Source organism: Microplitis demolitor, chromosome 4 (assembly GCF_026212275.2).
Source record: "Microplitis demolitor isolate Queensland-Clemson2020A chromosome 4, iyMicDemo2.1a, whole genome shotgun sequence".
Taxonomy (NCBI): domain Eukaryota; kingdom Metazoa; phylum Arthropoda; class Insecta; order Hymenoptera; family Braconidae; genus Microplitis; species Microplitis demolitor.
The window spans coordinates 12,989,677-13,013,791 of record NC_068548.1 but is presented as its reverse complement, the minus strand read 5'-3'; the positions used below and the strand labels follow the sequence as shown (position 1 = coordinate 13,013,791).

General features: G+C 33.3%; 1 protein-coding gene across 4 annotated transcripts in view; it reads right to left on the bottom strand.

Annotated features, from left to right (window-relative positions):
• The window catches only part of LOC103571974 (afadin), a 194,357-nt gene that overhangs the window by 8,526 nt on the left and 161,716 nt on the right, over nucleotides 1-24,115 (bottom strand). For 3 of the 4 annotated variants that reach the window (XM_053738752.1, XM_053738755.1, XM_053738753.1), the window contains 2 exons: nucleotides 21,466-21,633; nucleotides 15,255-15,353 (listed from right to left, as the gene is read on the bottom strand). In XM_053738752.1, coding sequence (XP_053594727.1) covers nucleotides 15,255-15,353; nucleotides 21,466-21,633 — 267 coding nt within the window. The remainder of the gene's footprint in view (nucleotides 1-15,254; nucleotides 15,354-21,465; nucleotides 21,634-24,115) is intronic. The other variant, XM_053738754.1, reaches the window with a different exon arrangement.

Genomic DNA, 24,115 nt, shown 5'->3' with positions numbered 1-24,115 from the left:
CGAGTGCAATGTGTCAGCTCAAGAAAACTAGCCGATACCCCGCAAAAGAATGCTCTCCAAGAAACGCCGTCTTCGGTAAGCGAAGTGGTTACGCCTGCTACTTAGGTCGTGAGAGCCACGAGTTAAAAACTAATAAATTGGCTAAAAACAATGAACCTGATCCTGATATTCAACGCTTTAGACTCCTAAAGAAATTACAATACAACTTCGTCATTTCATTGTCAATACGCGTAAATATACTTAGTGAAGAAAACCATAGTTTTCTGCACCTTTTTATACAAATTAAAGTTGTAGGTGGTAATAACATAGCATCGACTCAATTTTTAATAGGGGGGCGTAGGGTCGCCCTGGTGACCTAAGTCATAAACCTTCAAAATTTTTCGAATTATCCTTATTAGACCATAAAACGGACATTATCTTATTCTATGAAATCTAACGAACAAAAGACGCATACTTAAAAATGGAAGTATAAAAGTAAATAGATGTATTTGATGAATTAAAAAAATTGTAAGTTTGACCGAGGCGACCCGACACGTCGGATCACCCCGGCCATTCGGCGGGTCATCCTGGTCACTCCCTTTATTAAAAAAAAAGATTTGAAACGATTATAGAAAAACAAAATTTTTAATACTTTTTAATGCTTTTGAATACTTTGAATACTTTTGAATCACCCTTCTTATGGGCATTTAACATTGCAAATGGTTTCGAATCATTTCTATTAATCAGGGCTATTAATATTAAGTCAAAAATTAAGAATCCAAATTCATACTGCTGAAATTTCTTAAAACTAAAATTTTTTTTGTCAACTGAAACTTAAGAAGTAAGAAAAAAAATGTAAAATTAATAATTAACAACATATAACTAGACATATATAATTTATTTATTTTTTCCGGATAAATCATAATATAATCTACAAAAATATGTCAGTGTGTGAAATCATACCAACTCTTCCTCTTTATGGTTTTTTTCGGTCATCATATAATGTCATCCAACTTGTTTTTTACTTTAAATCATTTTATCAATAAAAAAAATAAAAAAACGCAATTTTTAATATTTTTCTCGGATATTTCATATTTTAGTATTTCTGACATAAGTCAAAACTTATTTAAATCTTGATTTTGATCCCTGACATTGATTTCTGCCTCAATACACTGATTTTATTGAACACAATTGGAAACTAAATTTTAAAAACAGCTTTTTTATTAATGATTTGCGATTCTTAAATTTTCAAACTTCAGCATAAAAGGTAATTTGTTAGAGCTTGAAAAGATCATAAAAAAACAACCGCATGTAATAGCATTTTCAAGCTTGAAAATACATCCGCACTAATGTTTTCGAGCTCCTTGAGCTCGAAAACAGCGGGAAATTTTGGGGCTGGCCCGCAGGGCCAACTGACGCCCAGATTTTTTTATTTCAATGGGACCGAGAAAAAGGGTCCTGCTAAAAATTAATATTTTTCTAATAATGATACATCATAAAAAGTTTGTTTATTTAAATTATGCAACATTATTTTAGGACAAAAAAACTTTTTTATAAGAAATTTTTTTTCGTTCTACAAAATTTTTTCTTGCCCCAAGAAAATTTTTCTGTCCAAAAAAATTTTTCTTTTTAATTCATAATGCAAAAAATTTCTTTGAGCAAGTAGAAATTTTATTGAGGGGAGTCTAAATTTGTTGACTCAAGAAAGTTTTTTTTCCATGCATGTATTGTTTGAAAGTTAAAAATTTTTATTGAAAAAACTTTTAATATTTATTTACTAAAAAAAAGTATCGGTTTAAAAATTATTGTGCCACTCATTTTCTTTTCGATGATCAATTTTATATAGTTTAATTATTAAGCTTATATTTAAGATCGTAGTTATCAATTTTATGGCTGATTTAATAGTATATTGCATAGCGAGTGGGTTAGGTGAGTCCTTATCCGGGAAGCACAATGTTTTTAACACGAGTTGTAAGTGCACACTTACGTGTGCCAGCGAGTACTTATTGTGCACCGGAGATGAGTGATAAGAACATTGTGTTTCACGGATAAAGACTTAACCTACGTCCTATGCACTATACTTTATTCAACAATTGTCTGATTTTAGCGAATTATTACATAGGCAAAGTAAACCCTCAATCAGCCGGGGATTTATATGATACTAGTTCTTGATTTCTCTCACCACTTATTTTAATTGATAAAAAATAACCATCGTTTTTAGATTGATTGTACTACTCATTTTGAATATATTTAGTGTCAATAATATTTACTTTAGTGATAGTAGTAGAGTTTGTTTTTGAGAACGGTCGATAATTACTTTTGAGAAATGCGTTTATTGGTGTTCCGAATAATAAGTTCGTAGTTGTTTTTACAATACGTAATTTGCAATTTTCTCAGAACTTGTAGATTAATATAAGGAATTTATGTAGATTAGTCATAATAATTTTACTCGTTTACACTATTTATTCAAGTTTTACAAATGAATAAATATAACTCCAATTAAAATTAGGATTTTTTTGTCTTGCGGTATTTTTCATATTTGCACAATAACCGGAGCTTTTAGAAAATTTTGATAAAGATGCGCCGAAACTAGAGATTTCAAGCTATAAAATGCTTCTTTTAAATCTCGATGAGATCATTTTTCACGAAATTACAGCCTTCCAAAAATAACTAAAATTTTTCTGTTCCTTTAATTTTTTGCATTAGTGTATATTGCTCTTTGAACTACAATAATCAATTTATCATTTATTGATCATTCTTAGACGGATGGGTATTAGCCCACCCATCTCATATTTCATTGTTTTCCGGTCTAGAATATTATGGATTTTTCCAACCGAAAAGTACTCGGGTATTATCGACTATTTTTTATATATTTTTTCAACCACTGAGTCGTGGGGCCAAGGACAACGAAGCCAGTTCATACTGATTCGTCATAGTGAGCAGTTCTGGCTTTCCAGAAATCACAAGCAGCGACATCTGAGATAGGCTTTTTCCGGATTCCGATTTGAATTTTACTAATCTCGTCCACTACTCCCGCCGCAGTCGTGGATCCCTGAGAGTCCAGTTGCCAGGATCTTAGCACACTTTCAGGCTAGCTCGAAACTCGTTCACAGTCCTGCTATCGGAACCATTGCTGTCAGTGCATCTGCTTTGATCCTCATTTGCTCTCAAGAAAGTCAAGTCTCGTACATGGACCAACTACTGTATACTACCTCTGAAAGTATTTCTAATTCAAAACATGCTGTGGAGCTTTTAGGCTAGTCAAATCTTATCCGAGGTCAAGTACCTTGGATCATCCCTGTGATCTCTCATTCTTAAACCTCACGAATTTCCTCAGACTCGTTAAATCTAGTTTGCGGCTCCCTTATAGTCGCAGACTACCTCTGAGGATATCGGCTCATATCTTTACACACTATGATCTACAAAAACTCTGCTGTAATCTAGATTCTCAGACTAGCATAGTCTCTAAACTAAACTTGAGAATTACTTTTACATGGTCTCTTCTTAAACCTACTGTGCGATAATCTTACTGGGACCTACCGTGTTTTACAGGCAAATGGATACGTTCGTACGAGTGAACAAGCGTATGAGCGTACGAGTGATCAAGCCAGGCTGATGAACCAGCCTAACCAAACCACGTCTCATTCAAAGATACACCGGGCATTGATACAAATACCTCATTACGAGAAAGGACTCACCAGCCATTGCCAAACAGTCATATGTTCGTCCTCATCAGCTAGTCCAATCCCTTATCTTCTACGTTAATCAGCACCAGAGATCCACTTACAACAATACAACTTAACTCTTTTAAAATGATACGCTTGATCTAGGGGCTTGTTCAATAAACATTGTGGTCTTTCGATTTTTTTGTTGATAATATGATTTAAACTAAAAACCAAGTTCGATGACATTATATGATCGAAAGAAACCATAAAAAAGATGAGTTGGTATGATATCAGCCACATTTTAGTACGTTATATCAGGAGACACGGTAGTATCTCGCGCCAAGTACACGTTCAAACACATGTATATGTGTGAAGTGTCATGGCGCTAGCCTACTGTGTCTCTATACCGTAGACAGATCAGGAGACACGGTAGTGTCTCGCGCCAAGTACACGTTCAAACACATGTATATGTGTGAAGTGTCATGGCGCTAGCCTACTGTGTCTCTATACCGTAGACAGAACGGTATTTAGCTCCAATTTTTAAAAACATTTTTAAAAAACAAAATATCTAGAAAATTCCTTTTGCAATCGAAAGATGATTGATTGTTCGTCATAAAATTATGAAACTTTACCCATTTTAGTTATGAGAACTAATTTAAATAATTAAATTAGGCCAGCATATACTATAGTACCCCCATTTTTAATCCTTTTACAAATTTTTTCATGCGAAAAGGGCACTGCCAGAGAATAAAAAGTTGTAAGAAATGCCATGATTCAGTAAATATTGAAATTTTTCTGTAGCAGTGATTTGTGTTTTCGCCACCAGCAGTGCTTCAGTCTGTATTTTTTACTATAGTTTCGTATGCAAATTTTTTATGAGCATAAATAAATTCGTTTCATAATCATAAATTTTATGAAAAATTCAAGGAAAATTTTATAAGTAAACTTTTGCTAAAGCAAACTGTGCTGTTAGGAATGCTTTTATATAGTTGCAAAAAAAACTTTTACGATTATGTAAAACTCATGTTTAACGTCCTTATGGTGTAGTTCTATTCGCTAAGCAGTATCAACCTTGATAGTCAAGCTGACAGCAAGCTAACGACAATCTATTGTCGCAACTTGTCATCAAGTTGACCGCAGAAAATGGCATTTCCTTAAATTAGCCGCAATTGGTTGCCAAGTTATAAGAAACTTGATAACAACTTATAGGAACTCTTCCAAAAGCTGAAAGTTGTCACCAATTTGGTCGCATTCAATTGACACCAACTTTTTAATTAGTGCTATGTATATATATTTATGTAGTGATCAATTAAAGTATAATGTTTACTTAGTGATTGCGTTGAAAATCCGTATGATTATCTCTAATTAAGTTATTATTATTGACTAAAACTAAATTTTGCGTCAAATAATACCTTTCATTTAGGAAATATAATTTGTGGATTGCTAAAAACTTTTGAATGTTGTATGTTCTCTCTAGTTATATTCGCGAGGTCCCTGATAGCCTCCAACCGTGAGTTAACTTCAAGCTACTGCCCTATTAGCCAATTCGAAGGAAAAATGTTGGAGAGCAAACAGTTACCTTCAAGTTGACAGTAAATTGTCTGTAACTTGAATTCAATTCGACCAAGTGTTACTGTCAGACAATGACATTAAGTTGACTGTAAGTTTCACTTCAAATTGATGGCAAGTTTTTCTGTCAAATTACGTTCAGACGGTAGTTGATTTGCATCAATTTGCACGCAAGTATTATCCAGCCAAGACTTCCCAGAAACTTATTGTTAAGTTACCCATGAATGTTCCACTGGAGAACTTGCTAAGCAATTATATTTAGTGTGGCTTTTAAAGGTGGTACCAAAATCGTGTCATTTAGCGCGATGATAGGTACAGATGTTGTCATTAATGGCCGTATTCGGCCGAACTAAATCCTATACGTGTACCTAATAAGATTTAGTTAAGATTTAATCTAATAAGTATGCTTTGCTTCTACTATGCTAAATCTTAACTTAATTTACAGAGGACTTAATTCAGCTAAGCACGGCCAATACCTGGAATTACTAAACTTACCCTAATAGCATTGAAATTGATAGTAATTTGATGTTGAAATTACCTGAAATCTGCTGCCTGAATCTGCAGACAATATCACAGCAAAAGTTGAAAATAAAAATTTGCGGTTAATTTTTCTTCAATTTTAAGATAAACTTGTACGAAAAAAGACGGTCGATAATGTTCATTCTTACCATTTCAGAAGGTATGCAAATTTATACGTAAAATTGTCTACAATTTGAGCGTAAAAATATACTTAACAATTTTTCAAGTCAAATTAACGATAAATTGACATAAAATTTGCCTGAAAATTAAAGACAACTTTTTTCTAGTCAACTTTTGAAGTGAATTTGCATTCAAATTCGGGCAGTAAATTTACGTCAAATTTAATAATAAGTTGCATACAAGTCGTAAAAAATGGGAAAGTCCAAAGTTGACGGAAATTTGAGGAAAAATTCAACGAAACTTTTGTACAGTAAACTTTTGCTCAAGCAAATCGTGCTATTAGGGTTAGTTGACGTCTGCCGTAACTGCCCTAACAGTCACTCCAGATTGAAATCGACAGTAATTTGACAGTTGAAATTACCGAAATTTGCCGCCCGCATCTGCCGACAATTTGATAGCAAAAGTTGAAAAAAAAAATTAGCGGTTAATTTTTTTTATTATTTAGAGGTTACTTTTTTTGGCTAGAAAAAAACCCTAGAGAAAGTTCCTATGAAATTGTTCTCAAATGTCTGTCAACTTCGGGCTATTCCGTTTTTGACGAGAATTTGCATACAACTTGCTATACAATTTGACGTAAATTTACTACCCGAATTCGAATGCAAATTCATTTTGAAAGTCGTATACGAATTATCGTCAAAAACGGAAAAGCTATTCCGTTTTTGACGAGAATTTGCATACAACTTGCTATACAATTTGACGTAAATTTACTACCCGAATTCGAATGCAAATTCATTTTGAAAGTCGTATACGAATTATCGTCAAAAACGGAAAAGCCCGAATTTGACAAAAATTTCATGGGAACTTTTATTAGGGTTTTTTTCTAGTCAAAAAAAGTAACCTCTAAATTAAAAAAAAAAAATTAACCGCTAATTTTATTTTCAAGTTTTGCTATCAAATTGTCGGCCAATTCAGGCAGCACATTTTGATAATTTCAATTGTCAAATTACTGTCAGTTTTATTCTAAAGTGGTTTTTAAGGTAATTTCGTACATCTAACAACATTGTGGCGCTACCTGTCAATACCTTATTGGCGAAATTTGGAAATCAGGTTTTTAATCAATGGAAACAAATAATTATTTTTTAAGTTAATTTTTTAACGGAAGATTTAATATCATTATACAAAAATAAAATATCATTACACAAAAAAAAAATATTATTTATTGAAGACTGCTAATGGAAATTCTAGTTTTTTAATTACATTTTTGTTATAAATAAATTACTGTTTTATTTGTTTTCACCACCCTGACGGTTTTAAATCAGCCTAGGAACACCCTGGGAGTGGAAACACGGTGGAATCACGGTGGATCCAGGGTGGTTACAGGGTGGGTTCGTGCCATTTTATCACCGTGTATATACGGTGGTTACATAGTGTTTCCACGATGGTAACACAGTGTACCCACCCTGATTCCACGGTGTATTCACCGAGATTCCACAGTGTATCCACGGTGATTACACGGTGTACGTGGAATCACGGTGAATACACCGTGTAATCACCGTGGAATCACTGTGATAAAATGACAAAAAACCCACCGTGTAACCGCCGTGGATCCACCGTGTTTCCTGGGTGTTTCTAGGGTGAATCAAAACCGCGAGGGCAACAATCACCGACAAACGGTTTCCTAGCAATTTAAATAAAAAAATTAAAAAAATATCGAAATAGAGGGATTCAATGAAAAAAATTAAAAGTTAATTTTTATTCACTTTTTCATAATTGAGCAATTAACCCTTAAACAACTTTGATAGGTCAACATTGATCGACAAACGACCAACAAACGATTGCAATTGAAATAAATCGGATCGGTTTATATTGAGTTGGTTTATAATGAGGAGTTAAGTTGGAGCTCAAATATACAACTTCATTAAGCGATTTCTCATAATCAATTTGGAAGCAAGCTAGTGGCAACCAACTGTAGCAACTTGCTATCAAGTTGGCCGCAAATACTGTTCCAATGTATGCCAATAGCTGGCATTCCCTTAGTTGACAGGATTGACGAAAAGTTGCCTTCAATTTTCTCAGAAAGTTGGTGACAGGTTGCGGTAGTAGATTATCGTCAACTTTCTACGAACGTTGGTAACAACTATCAGTACTATTATATTGTTTCTAAAAAATAATACTATAAACAGTATACCCTCACGTGTTATATATCACGACTACGCATTACTTTAAGACGAATTTTTTGAGTTTAGTTTGGAAGTCGATTTCTAATAGTATACATTAAAACTATTCACAATCAACAGGACTAAAAGAAAACAAATCCTACCAAAAACAGATTCTCTGTATAACATCGCGCGAAGTACACGTTTAAAATTTTTTAAAAGTAAAAAAAAAAATTATTTTTTACAAAAAAAAAGTCAAATCGAAAAAATACCAAGTACCTAGTATGATGCAAAATCATAACAAACATTTTCATAAAATTTCAAGAAAAAATTGTATTACAAAATTTCAATGTAGTTGGTGTGCGTTACTACATGTACTCAAGCAAAATTAATTTCTTATAAAATCAACCATGCTTTTTTTTACTCTTTTGTAAGCACACCAAGTACATTGAAATTTTGTTATACAATTTTTTTTTGAAATCTTATGAAAATGTTTGTTATGATTTTGCATCATACTAGGTACTTGGTATTTTTTCGATTTGACTTTTTTTTTGTAAAAAATAATTTTTTATTTTACTTTTAAAAAATTTTAAACGTGTACTTGGCGCGATGTTATACAGAGAATCTGTTTTTGGTAGGATTATGATTTATCCGGAAAAAATAACATAAAATGTTATTTTTTTAACTTTTCAACGCCGATATCTTTTGAACTAATCAATCGATTTTGATAGTTGACCTGGCAATCGGCGCGTTTTATTAAATTCTAGAGCTGATTAAAATTTGAAATCGATCGCGTCAGTCGTTTCGAAAATATTTAGAAAAAACCGTTTTTCACCATTTCTTTCTCCCGCGATAACTCTCGAACGAATTATCCGATTTTGATGTTTGAGGTGGCAATCGACGCGTTTTATTGAGTACTAGAGCTGATTAGATTTTGAAGTCTATCGTATAAGTCGTTTTTGAGAAATCAATAAAAAACTAAAAAAAAAATTTTTTTTTTTTCGTAATTCGCTAATATTTTCGAGTCTATTCGATCAAATAATCTGAAATTTTCAGGAAAGTTGAAGGCCAACAAGCTTTTTCGATTGCCACCTCAACCATCCAAATCGATTATTAGTTCAAAAGTTACAAAGAGTTTACATACACACACACACACACACACACACACACACACACACACACACACACACACACACACACGCACGCACACACACACGCACACGCACACGCACACACACACACACACACACACACACTCGGACATCATTCTGAAAATAGTCAGAATAGCTTCCTAGGACCTCAAAACGTCGACATCTGATGAAAACTCGATTTTCGAAAATCGGGGTGAAAACAATAACTTCCCGAAATTTCTGAAAATCGTCGATTTTCTTAGCGGGAAGTTAAAAAAAGGCTGTAGATGGTGGTTCCGTTTACATAGATCTGCTACGTGAATTCATTGACTTTCCACGGTCTGATCCGTCTAATAATAAGAAAAGGAAACATTCAGCGGTGCATCATATTCGCTCAACACTTGGTCCACCTGTTTCTAGCAAAGCCCGACGCTTATCGCCTGACAAATTGTGAATTGATCAAGAGGAATTTCATAAAATGATTGAGCAAGGCATTTGTCAGCCATCGCAGAGTGCTTGGTCTTCGCCATTACACATGGTCGATTTCGCCACGTATTTACACGGAAAACGAATCTTTTCTGTCGTCGATTTTACCAAGGCTTTCTTCCAACTTCAAGTTGCTCTAGAAGATGTCGAGAGACCGGCCATTATCACTCCGTTTTGCTTATTTGAGATCTTTTACATGATTTTTGGACACAAAATTGCAGCTTAGACGTTCCAGAGATTCATCGACGAGATCACACGTGACTTAAATTTTGTATTTCCATATATTGACGTTATACTAATCGAATCCAAAGACAAAAAAGAGCATTTAAATACCTCGAGATTTTATTCCAACGTTTTCGTGATCGAGGACTAGTATTAAACGTTCAGAAGAACTTGTCAATGCACAGAAGCAAGATCTCGAGCTTTAACAACTGCTGTAACAGACAATAGCGATGCAGCTTTGACGAATTAATTTCGACAATGGTCTCGCATTTTACTGCGACATTGCATCAGGGACAGCGAGTTTATATGTTCCAAAGCCGCTGAAAAAAAAAGTTTAATTCACTGCATTTACTAGCTCATCTCGGAATCAAAGGATCACTGAAACTTGTTTTAAAACAATACGTCTGGACATTAATCAATAAATATTGCCACGAATGGGCTAAATCATGCATTGAGTGCCAGAAGAATAAAGCCCAGAGACACGCGTCATCGCCGATGGCCAGTTTTGCACCTCCAACTGAGCGATTTAAGCACATCCACATCGACCTGGTGTCTCTAAAAATATCAAGAGGTTCCAATCAACGCTTGACTATCATCGAACAATTCACTAGGTTTCCTGAGGCTGTTTCGTTATTCAATGGAACTGCAGAGACAATACTACATACAATATCGCTCAGCAGATTTCGCGCCACGGAGTACCAAAACGTATAACCTCGAATAACTCAGGTCGAGTGACAGATTTAAATATTCTATTTTAATTAATAATTTCGGGTTCGAAGTCATTGGAGCAGTGTAACAATCGGTACACCTAAGTCACCACTCAACCGCACCTTAAGTTTAAAATTTTTATTTTTATTTTTATAAAAATTAACTTGGAGAATTCAAAGCACACTCAACAAAATATAATAATACATGGAGATATGTGCATGCGTGTATGTATATGTTTATATATAAATATATTATGTATATGTATGTGTGTTGTCCAAGTACGAGTACCTATGACGCATTTTTGATTTGCTCTAAATTCCCACATGAAAAGTATGCGAGTATGAACGGTTAAGTCACAGAAGTGAGAGAGACGAGAATAGGAACAAACAACTAGAAAAATAGTATGTCTCTTTCCCTCAATGCACAGCTGTACCGTTACGGCCGGTCCCTTACGAAGAGCCCATTGATTCAATATTTTCCAGATGTCCCACGCGAGGATTTCTTCGAGTCTATCGCGGCTACGAGTCCCTCGTCATCATAAATGTCGTTGTAAAAGTCAATAAATTTATCAAAGTATTTCCTTGTTTTAGTTCGACTCAAATTTTTACGACTTTTACAGCTAAGACATCTGTTACTAATCGGTCCCAAGGTTTCAGCGGATCCTTTTTATTTCTTTTCTATCGTAGTATTTTTCTTGAATGTTATTTTTAATTTCATTTTATTTGCATTTCTCAGAAGTGCCTAAAATATTCGTAATAAACGTCGTCATATATTGTATAGAGACGTTGCTTTTGAAGAATCCCACAGTTCCTCGCGGATCCTCATTTTCCCCTTTCCCATCATAGAAAAATTTTTCTCTCAAATTTTCAATTACATTACTCAGCACCACTTAAAATATTGGTAATAAACGTCATTATGTATTTAATAAAGACTTTATTTTCGAACACTCCACCGCGGACTTATTTTTCCATTCACATCCGACTACTACAAAATTCCAAGAATTAACTCCTGAACTAAACATGTCATTCTCAGCTGTCCAAAAATTAAACCCTTCTATATTATTTTTCCTCTTTGTCTTTGTCTAACGTATTCTCTGTTTCATACACAAGGCATCTTCGGCCCCACTTTTCTTTCAAGCCTTTCATATGTAAACCCAGAAAAAATAATTGAAGTCAGTCATTACAGCCGTAACCAAAACCTTTGTCGAATCTACCTAAATCCGCAAGTAAGACTCACTGAGTCGATTTCAGCGTTCGTTCTCGTGACGCTCCACACCTACGCAACCATGTTTTTTAAATACCTTTGTCTCTTTATTTGCTGTCCTTTTCTCCGGCATTCAAATGCTAATAATTTAAGTCATAGTAAAATATAAGTAAGATAGAGAAAGAACACGGTCTTTTCGAGGGCCCATATTCCCCGACCCAACATCCCTCTCGCTCAGAAATCCCGGACCTACCCTAACGCCACGCGGGTCATTGAACGGGACGGTCTATAGTACTTCCGCTCGGTACGAATAGACACAAATGATACGAAATTATAATATCGGATAACAGAATAAAAATAATTTCATACTTTAATTTATAAATTAATAATTGGTGCCCAATCACTCATATGTTCTCACACTAACTACGTGACGTTCAATCGAACTCCTTGGCTGAGTTATAGAACGAAGTAATTCGATATTCCGATATTAAATAATAAATTAAAAATAACCCTTTCGCCCGTCGCCTTCACTCACTCCTATCGTGACAGGAGATAAAACGTGAGTGATACCCATCCCTCAGAAAACCGACGCGAAAAATAGTCAGATAGGACCGGGCCATTGTAAAGGTAGAACGTGTTATTGTCCGTGAATTATTAGAAAATTGTTCTGGCCCAGTTGCCGTAATTAAATAATTAAGAAAGTTAATTTAATTTGGATAGTTGGTATTTTGTTATATTAAATTAAAGGTATAGTTTGCGTATTATTTATTGTTAAAAATCTCCGGAAGTAAATTATTATCAACGCCGGTAAGTCATTTGCGTTATCATTTGTTGCATGGAATTCAAATTACAAATTAGAAATTTTTAATAACTATAAATTGTACACTAATAAAAATACTTATCTTTTCTTTACTTTATATCATTTACTCTGGAGAGAGAAAGACACGGGTACTCAATATATATTGAGCAACACTGGGTTGCATACCATTAAATTACAAAATAAATTTTACCCAGAGAAATAATATTTTAATTACTATTGTAAGACAAGGAGCCAAACACGCTATCCTTATCTAATCTACTAAGGAATTTATTTGGCATGTCTGCGCACGTGTGCATTAAGCTCTAGGACATACGCCGAATGTATTCAACTTATTATTACCATAATAGCTCAGGTTCAACTATTAATTAATTAAATATCGCGATCAAAATTGGGTTTGATGATCTCTACAAGAAGCTCGTCTTGATACTCTTAAAACCAAACTAACATCTAATCCCACCGAAGCATTGTCAGCTGTTGACAGAGCATTAACGCTGCGAATGGCTTGTCAAAGCGTAGCAAACCAGTTAGTTATCACTGGGATTTCTGAAACTATCAATACCACTAGTCAAAAAGAAATTGTATCGTCTGTTATTCCTAAGCTTGCTCCTGCACTTGAAATTACCTTAAATCCAAATGATATTATACAGTCACAGCGTATGGGTAAAAAAGCGATAAATAATAAAGCAACTACTGATGAAAGTCTAATAAGATCGCGTGCTATATTACTTGCACTTTCAATTGTGACTAAGTATAATTCATTTATTGAAAAAAAAAAAAAACAGTTTCCTGAAATCTCATCGCCGGATATTGATTCGCAATTACCACAATGTAAAATAAACATTAATCATCGAATTCTACCGGAATTATATCAATTTCGTGACAAAATCCGCAAGCAGTTTCCGCAAGTTGATTCGAGATCTATCTGGATTGCAAATGGAGCAGTATTAACGAGAAAGAATGCAGCTTCAAAACCGATGAAAACAGTAGCTACCACAGATTTAATCAATCTATAGCAAAACTTCGACCCTCACTGTTTATTAAATATTTCTGCAGATCCCTTACAATCGACACACTCAACAGAAAATCGATTATCATGGTCTGAATATATTATTAATGTGTTCTACCTTAATGCCCAATCACTTTCGTCATCATCAAACATTGATGAGTTTCGAGACTTTTTTTTAGAAAAAACCCATATCATCTGATTGCTGTAACTGAATCTTGGCTGAATGAAATGATTACTGACTCACAAATTGCGATGTCAAGCTATACGGTACTGCGTGTCGATAGAAGTGGAAGAATTGGAGGTGGAGTTATTCTCTTTGTTCGTGGTGGTCTCTTAGCCCGAGGTTATTAAAGAAAAAGCGAGATGCCTGTTATCGTGCATCAAGAAAACATAACTTCAATACGTTATTCTCACGATATATTGACCTACGTCGTGAATTTAAACTAAAAATTGAATTTTAGAAAGGAAAATACTGGAAATCTAAATTAACTGCGTAAGTCGTTGTATTATTGCTTACATGCTTCAAAAGCATATAAAAAGCCCATAATTTTATAGCGGTGACGTTAATCTCTTCCGATGCACGTACTGATTAGATTACTATGGCTATGTTGAAATTCTTTTAGCTTACACAATCATCATTAAAAAGAAAATTAGAGTGGGATAATCGTTTAATTCACTCATACGTGGAACATATGAACAGCACATGATTTTAGTTTAGGCACATAGTCTATTTTCATATTAATGTCCCGTAAAACATGTATGGCTGTTGCAGCTCAATATCTAGCTGACATAACTTGAAAAAAAAAAAAAAAAATAAAAAAAATTGAGCACAAAAATCAGTATTGGTGGCATCGTAAAGCACATAAAAAGCGCTTAATTCTGTGTAATTTTCATGGGATTATGCCCATTTGGCTGTTCCAGCTATATAGAGGTTTATGCATCGATAATTTGTCAACTTTCGACAATGACAAAGAATTACCAAAGCACTGAAAATAATGTTAAGTGAATAATTTCTAATGTAGAACATAGGTCAAATGAAAATCTACTTAGGAATTATAATTGAGTACTATTCAATGAAGAGTCAAAACATAGAGGAACAAATTACCCTGTGGCAAAATCTACTCTTACTATCAGTACTAAACACGAAAAACAATGATTCAAAAAAATTTTGCTCAAATAATTTTCAAAATTTATTGACCCATGTGCTTAAAAAAGCGATATACTTTCACGATTCCATGACTAAGCGCTTATCGTTACTTATACCACTCATCCACTCTGGTAAAACTTTTATGAGAGCCAATCGGATGTTTATTTTGGAATAGGATTACAACTTTTTTTAAACTCTTTAAGGCGATAGGGTACTGATATGCTGCGCGCGGAAGCACACACGTTTTGCCTATTTTTACAAGCTATAAAAAAAAACATTTATTCGATATTAGCAATATCTAATTGGCTATTTTCAGAATGAAAATTCGTAAAATTCTAATATTATAATAAAGACAGTTATAAGCAATAGCAAATACGCACACTTTTGCGCGCAATGAAAATTTTATATCAATTATGTCAATTTCCAAAAAAGCAGAATTTTCATCAGTCAATAAAGTGTTTAGAAAGTAAGTTTCATATTTTTCCTGTCTTTTTTAAAATAAAATAAAATGCGATCACACTTACTGTGTAAAGCAGGAACAGATTTGCTACTGTGGATTTGTTGAGAATCAGGTTCATGACGAAACCGTAATGGGATATCACGTTCACTCATACGGCGTGGTCCTATTGAAATGTAAAATATATTAATTTATTAATATTTATTAATCAATAAACGTTTTGTTCATCTTTATGTAATTTTGTAGCAAAAATCAAATAACATGAACATTAACTTAAAGTATTGACTTATAATAACTGTTGCGAATTATTCAGCTTCCTAGGAATATAGTGTACTACACACCGGGAAAGTAAAGTAGAAATCGAGCCTTCGAGTGTAATTGTGTAATTAGGTGTGTAAGTGCTTATCCGAGTCAGGGACGAGGGTGGCAAACCTGTAGATTGGGACGTCCTACTTTCCTTTGTCGTGTGTATACTATTTTTCAATAGATTTGCACCCAAAAGTATCAATTTTCGCTTTTATTACTAGAGAAAATAGTGCAACTGTAAATTTATTCATTAGTTTTCTCAATTTTTCTTAGTGTATGAATATTAACATAATGTCGATGAGTTTTTTAATTATATTTTTGAATTGCCAAAACATGTATGTGAAAATTCCAAAGCATGTAATTGAAAAATTTAAAATATATGTTTGAAAATTCAAATATATGATTTGCGATGATGTTCAGTCATCAACATATTTGCTCATACTCTCATTCGGCTTCATTCGCTTTGACGACGATAGCCGAGCGCTAACGATCAGGCCAAGTCATGAATGCGACTTTAGCAAGCTTTAGTGCTAGGCCAGCAAGTTAAAGAGTCCTGCTCTTAGCCGACCAAACAACTAACTTGGCAGCTTACTACCACAACGACGTCTATTTTAGTCAACAGTAAAATTTGCTTAAGTAGATATGCTGCATACGTTAAGCTTTACGCGGCTACCGATGTAGAAGACGCGGCCATTACATGTCTTGTCTATTAAGCTCATGTGGAGTTTGCTTCGACTTATAACTCCACTTTCTGCTGCTTTGCTACGTGCGTCAGTTTCGCAAGTCTAATTTTTAAATTATTATACAATCGCTAGTAAATGAATTTGTTTATTAATTATAAATTAGTCCCAGTAAATATCACGAACTATTGAAGCCAATATTCATTGAGGATACACAATAACTCGGGATATAAAAATACTTTGAATCTCGGAATAACTTTCAATGTTGACTTCGCTACTGCGTGCTTAGTTACTTTGCATAAATAATTTCTAAGACGCTGTAATTCATTAAGTTTGGTAAATTAGATTTATTCACTAAAGTTTACATTTTACAAAATTTCATTACACTTAAAAAATTTTATCCTGAAAATGGCCAGGTAAAATTTTATAAAAACATTTTTTCCCGGGAATGTGAATAAAGTTAAATTAATTTTTCTTTATAGTAGTAAAAGTATCAGGAACTTGGACAGGAAAAAAATTTTCAGTGCTAGATTTTCAAATGTTGCAACGTTTCGTTGTATTTCACAACTTCATCAGGCAAACTGTACAAATGAAAACGAAATAATATTCAACAATATGATCAAAATAACAAAATTTTTCTTCTTTTCCTTATAACTTAAAAAACAATAAAAATCTTACATTTGAGGTTAACACTGTTGTGTGTCAAAGTTAACTCCGAAAGATTTCATAGTTTTAAAAGATATAAATAAAGTCAGACACCTTACAACCATTATATAAAGAAATTTAGTAAATATCTATTCCACCAAAACAATTTAATTAAAAAACTTTTTTCTAGTTAAAAAATTACAATCATCACAAGACAGATAGCAACAGATTGAAAGTAAACAACTGTTATGGTAAAAACCGTTATGTCTCTCAATCCTACTATACCGACTTCTAATTTGAGAGTCGGTGGTGAATTTAAAAATAACTGCTGATGATGATGAAATAATTAATATTAAGCTCTTACAAATACATCAAATAAATAAAAGTCGTTGATTAACAATAAAATTAATTCATGATTTTTTTTTTTTTGCAACTGATATGATATCACTATATGACGAACTTAATCCTTGGGTATCAGATCTGCAATTTACACAATCGAACACTAATGAAAAATATCTCACTAATGTTACGTTTCAGGAAATGACGTTCATAGTCTAAAATCTGGACAGCATCAAACTGAAAATTGTTCCCACTCTCGAAGTGATGATTTGCCAATGCCGTCGCATTACTCTTGTTGATGTTGATAGAACGTTGGAATGACATAAAACATTTTATGAACTTGGAGCAAGAGCTCTTATAAGATCTCGCGAGCCCCGTAATTGCCGTCACTGCAGTGGATTACGTCATATCTAAAGCTCTGGAGATGTTAGATTTTGATGTTTCGGTTGTGGCAGCTTATGTTGATGATCTTTTTCTCACTATACCAATTAAAGGACAAAGTTGATACTGTTGTGAATGTGTTTAACTCAATCAATAAAGATATTCAATTCACAACTGAGGTTGAACACGATGGTATAATTCCGTTTTTAGACGTGTTAGTGAGCAGAACGGGAGAACTCATAACTTCATGGTACCAGGAACCATATAGTTCGGGTAGGGCTCTTAACTTTTAATCGAACCATCCTTTGATTCAAAAGCTAGGTATAGCCCAAGGTTTCTTTAACAGAGCTATACGTTTGAGTCATGAGACTATGGTTTCTGTGAGTATTACTATCGTGAGACACTTGCTAATGAAGAACAACTATCCATCATCATTTCTCAATAAGTGTGAAAATATTACTCGGGACAGAATAAATAGTAATTTAAGGAGTAATGCAGGCATGAGAGGTTGGGCGTTCTGTAAGTTTCCCTATATTAAAGGATCGTCACCCAGGATTGAATCCATGTTTAGACAGACGAATTGTAAATGAGTCTTTTACAATTTAATGAAAATTAAAGATCTTTATAGTCGCTTAAAGGATCCAGTGGATAAGGGTGATAGATTATGTTTAGTGTATCGGATCCCTTACTCTTGTGGGAAATCATATGTAGGCCAAACGAAACAGAGCTGAAGAAGCGGATCTATCAACACATCAATGATTGCAGGCCTGTTAACATCAACAAGAGTAATGCGACGGCATTGGCAAAACATCACTTCGAGAGTGGGAACAATTTTCAGTTTGATGCTGTCCAGATTTTAGACTATGAACGTCATTTCCTGAAACGTAACATTAGTGAGATATTTTTCATTAGTGTTCGATTGTGTAAATTGCAGATCTGATACCCAAGGATTAAGTTCGTCATATAGTGATATCATATCAGTTGCAAAAAAAAAAAATTCATGAATTAATTTTATTGTTAATCAACGACTTTTATTTATTTGATGTATTTGTAAGAGCTTAATATTAATTATTTCATCATCATCAGCAGTTATTTTTAAATTCACCACCGACTCTCAAATTAGAAGTCGGTATAGTAGGATTGAGAGACATAACGGTTTTTACCATAACAGTTGTTTACTTTCAATCTGTTGCTATCTGTCTTGTGATGATTGTAATTTTTTAACTAGAAAAAAGTTTTTTAATTAAATTGTTTTGGTGGAATAGATATTTACTAAATTTCTTTATATAATGGTTGTAAGGTGTCTGACTTTATTTATATCTTTTAAAACTATGAAATCTTTCGGAGTTAACTTTGACACACAACAGTGTTAACCTCAAATGTAAGATTTTTATTGTTTTTTAAGTTATAAGGAAAAGAAGAAAAATTTTGTTATTTTGATCATATTGTTGAATATTATTTCGTTTTCATTTGTACAGTTTGCCTGATGAAGTTGTGAAATACAACGAAACGTTGCAACATTTGAAAATCTAGCACTGAAAATTTTTTTCCTGTCCAAGTTCCTGATACTTTTACTACTATATTTAACAACATGGATGAGAACTCAAATCTTAATTTTTGTTATAATTTCTGTGTTAATAATTTTAGGTAGTAAATAAGCATACCTACACCAGATTTATTTTCCTGACTATTCTCATTAAACAATTTAGTAATCCAAAATCATATTTAGAAACTTTAAAACGTGTATTCTAAATTCTGTATAATATTTGCAATGATGTTCAAACTTGAATAAATGATGAAGTTCGTGCGTTGCATAGAATATACTGAAAATTCAAAAATTTTTCTTAACAGTGAACATTAACGCTATGTTGAAAACTCTGAGAATTGACCACACTCAATTGTGACAACAGTAACGAGAAACTATTCTCTACTGCTACCACTAGAAGTCTGAGTTTAATTTCCGATAGCGGTATTTGCTTTTATTTATTTCTTTATTTAATATTCTATGAAACTATGGCAAAGATCCCGTTAAATTGACGTGAAATAGTAGTAATAACATAGACATTGTATGGATTTAAACTCTGTGCAACTTTTTAACTTATAAACCGATTTGAATGGTTTTAACGCAATCGAAAGGGCTTGTCAGCCATCAACTTCCCTATGAGTATATTATCAAACAAACTCTGAGATAACTAAGGAAAACAGTAAAAATGATTTTTTTTTTATTTTTTTTAAATTTCTAAAAAAACTACCCGATTGATCGATTTCAAAATCTAACCAGCTCTGAAACTCAATGAACGCGTTGATTATTGCAAGAGCTGTCTTATGTGGATGATTCTCGTTCGAGAGATATCGCGGGAGAACAAAAAATGGTAGAAAACGATTTTTTGCAAATATCTTTAAAACAGCTGAATTAAACGATTTTAAAATCTAACTAGCTCTAGAATATAATAAGACGCGTCAATTGCCACCTTAACTATCAAAATCGAATCATTTGTTCGAGAGATGGCGAGTACAAACTTAAATTTGATTTGTTTTGTAGAATCAACGTTATTAAAGTTTCGAAGATTAGAAAATCACTTAGTGATGAATGAGGGCAAGTTTGTGTTAGTTGCATATTTGGAATCTGATTATAAATAGAGGGTATCCTTTTTAGGGTGTTGAGGCGAGAGTGTATTTCACTATTTTATCCCAAAGCACCGTGTTTACCATTACATGGGACTGGTGCCACAGGGGGCATTTCCAAGCCCTCTTCGGCCAGAGTTTCTTTATTTCTTGAGATGGTAGAAGTGTGGGGCCCACAGAGGTACGGACTCGTAGTGGCTGTGGTTAGATACCACGCGCGTGTCGTAGAATTTAAATGTTTTTAAAAATTTTAAGAGGTTACTTTTATATTGGTGATTATTAATAAATATTTTATAATGGTATCGCGTTTAAAGAATGGAGAATTTAAAAAAAAAAAGATTGGTGCTAAAATAAACAAAGCCTTAGCACGTATGTCTGAGACTAAAAAATCAAGAAAAATATTATGATTTAGAACTACCGCACCACCGTGCCTTTACGGTATTTCAAACTTTCAGCCCAGTGCAGTGTTTCCAAGTCATTTATCTCTCACGATTCAAGTAACGACAGAAAACGCGAATTCTGTTAAAAGTAGCTAACTTTTAGCATTTTTTACAAGAAAATAAATGCCGCTCGTCTTTTTATCTTTACAGACACATATTCGTTACATCTTCAATTAATGATTTTCAGTTTTTAAAAACAATCGTAAGAAAATTACTATTATTATTCAAGAAAACGTGTGCTGCAACACAGATTGGGGTAGGGTTCACATGTTAAATATACAAATTTTAATAGCCAATAATTACAAATAAAGTACCACAAGGGCTATTTTTCAAACTTTCTACGGATATAGGATACTTAAAAGTATATGTATTCAAATGTGAAGTTTCAAAAAGATTGTAAGAAAAGTGATTTCCGTGAGAACGTCCTCAAAGTATTCCAAAGACACCCGGGCAATTCCAAAGCGCTTCGATTTTTTTTCTTAGTGTCCTGAAGCTTTGAATTAATCGTTTTCGCCAAAAATCACCATAATGAGCAATTTTTCGGTTTTTATTGATTTTGTCGATTTCAAAATTTTTTTTTCTTTTTTTCAAATAATCTTTTTTTTTTATTAAATTCATAATGATTTAATATTATAAAATAAATAATTGTACCCGAGATTGATAAATGTTTAAATGTTATTTTTCATGTATAAAAAAAAAAAAAAAATTATAAAATCGCTGGAGTTAGCCACATTATATTTGAATTACTTGCTCGAATCAGATTGCTGTAAGTAAGTAATTAAAAAATCATATGAATAACAAGAAATTTTATAATAATTTTAATAAAGTAAGATAAAAGATGATATTTGACAATATGTCGTACCAGGTAAAACGTTTTCTGAGTCAGGATACCAATCAACCGGATGTTGTAGAAAACTTGATTCTTTCGATGCTGATATCAAATTTCCCATTGAATGTGACGTTGACGGTTGACTTATATCAGGTACTTGAGATACTTCAGTGTATTCTGATTTCGGCCGTGCCTTATGCGCTATTTAAGCAAAATTAGTCAAGCATTAGTAAAGCATTATAATCATATTGTGCAAAGCATAGTGCATATTGTTGAAATCATATTGAAAGATTATTATATTTTATATTGAATTTTACACATTTACTGAGAAAGATCATGTTTCAATTACAAATACGCCGGGTATTTGGCCAATCTAGATTTGAGTCATCAGAGATTCAGTTGATTCAAAAATACCGAATATAATACAGGTTCTATCGATATTTGAATAGGAGATACAACGATGCTGCTCATAAGATTTACAAAGTGCAGGCATCTACTAGTAGTATAACTTGAGGGAGTTCACTCTTTAAAATAGTCAAGCACACTGGCCAACCGATTCCAAGAAAAGAGCCGATTAAAATTCAAGTATAGTTCATATACCAGTAAGATTTCACATCAGCCAACAGCGTAGCAGTCTTAGTGGCAATGTGATTACTTACCAGCCAGGCGCTCGGGGTTCCATTTTCGCTGACAGTCACTAGTCTTTTCTTTTTTTTTTCTTTAATAAATCTACTGTTTACTCATATTATTAATTGAAATAAGTATCAATTTGTTGATACTTAAGCTTCATAATTAAATTATCAAAAAATTTTGTAATGTTGAGTGAAAATATCCAGTAGTGAAAAAGTTTCACCCCATCCATATTTTATAAATTTTATTTTCTACATTTGTGCTAGATATTGTAGAAAGAAATGAAAATTATCAAAAACATATAATAAAATAAAAAAAAAGGAGTAGATAAACGAATTTTTAATTTTTATTTTTATGTAATTATTCCAATCAAAATAGTTTTGAATGGGTTATTTTGACTAAAATATCAATACAGCTTTTCATTAAAATTTTAAAGAGATGTTACATTTTTTAGTTGTAAGTTGAATTTAATTTGATTTTCTCTTTGAGTCGGAACAAAAAATACACGAATCTATTAATTCCCTGTTTCTTAATTATTTCAGAGCCTATGTAATCGAATGATCTGAAATTCACAGAAAAGTTGATGGCTGACAAGCTCTTCCAATTGCCGCATGATCCATTCAAATCAGTTAATTAGATAATTAGAAAGTTATAGAGAGTTCCCACACACACTTAAACACACACACGTGCACAACGCACTCATGCACGCACGCACTTGTGTGCTCGAACATGATTCTGAAAGAGTCAGAATAGCTTCTTAGGATCTCAAAACGTCGACATCTGATGAAAATCCGATACTCGGAAATCAGGATGAAAACATTAACCTCTCATACTTTTCGAAAATCTTCGATTTTTTTAGCAGAAAGTTAAAATAACAAGAGACTATCAATAAAAATCAAAGCCCTAGTTTCTAGGCGATAAGTAATTACGTTACCATCTAGGCTGTACAAAATGTAACGATGAATCTAGAGTTATCAAAAGAAATGTTCGTATGAATATTTCTCTATCGAAAGCCTCGTGTGATGTGTTCACGACCTTTAAGGGACTTAAATCGACTGGCCAAGCAGTTGCGTGCTATTAGTGTCCTCTCTGACTATCAATTGAGGAGTACAGTGCTCCCCTCCTAAGACATCCTTCTGTAAGATATCACTTTCCCTCATTTTACCACCATTTCCCCTCAATTCAGTTTCCCCACTACACTCAGTGGAATTTACTTGCGCATGCGCTTGAGCCGCTATTATAAGTCAGCTGATTACATAAATATATATATATATATATATATATATATATATATATATATATACTTATAGGTAGTAAAATTTAAGATTGTTGTAATATTAGTACTATTAAGTTTATTTATAATAAATAAAAAAGTATCTTATGTCAAACGATAAAAATAATAACACAACAGAGCGTAAACAATCGGCAGCGGTACCCGTTTCGGTTAAAGTTAATGCTTTAAAAGAATTAAGTATTGGGGTCCCAGAAAATGTTATTGCTAATAATCTTAATGTAACCGGGCGAACAGCTAAAAAGTTGGAAAAGAGTAAAAAAAAGTTTGGTAATTTAGAAAAGGACTATGGTGATAAATTACCAGAAGTTAAAAGAATACGAAAAATAGATAATAAATAGTTGACATGGCCGCTTGGTTTTGGTTTAAAGAAAAACGAGCTGCTGGGGTTGCAGTTCAGGGTACTTATGTACAGCTTTAAGCTAAAATCCTTTATTAAAAAATGGGTGCTGAGGATAAGTTTTTGGTAACGAATAGCTGGCTTTATAAATGACAGCAGGGAAACCAGATTCGTATCAATAAAATCTGCGGAGAAAAACTGTCAGCGGATACCGTTGCTGCCGATAAATACAAATCTGAGTTTAAAGATTATGTTACAGAGGAGGGCCTGGCATTAGATGAGTTATTAAATTGTGACAAAAGTCGATTCAATTAAAAAAAGGTTGCCGTCAACAATATTGACAGCAGCATGCGAAGCTGGAGCTTTTGGTATAGAAGGTAAAAAAAAAAGTAGCAGTAATGGCTTGGAGTAACGCGTCAGGA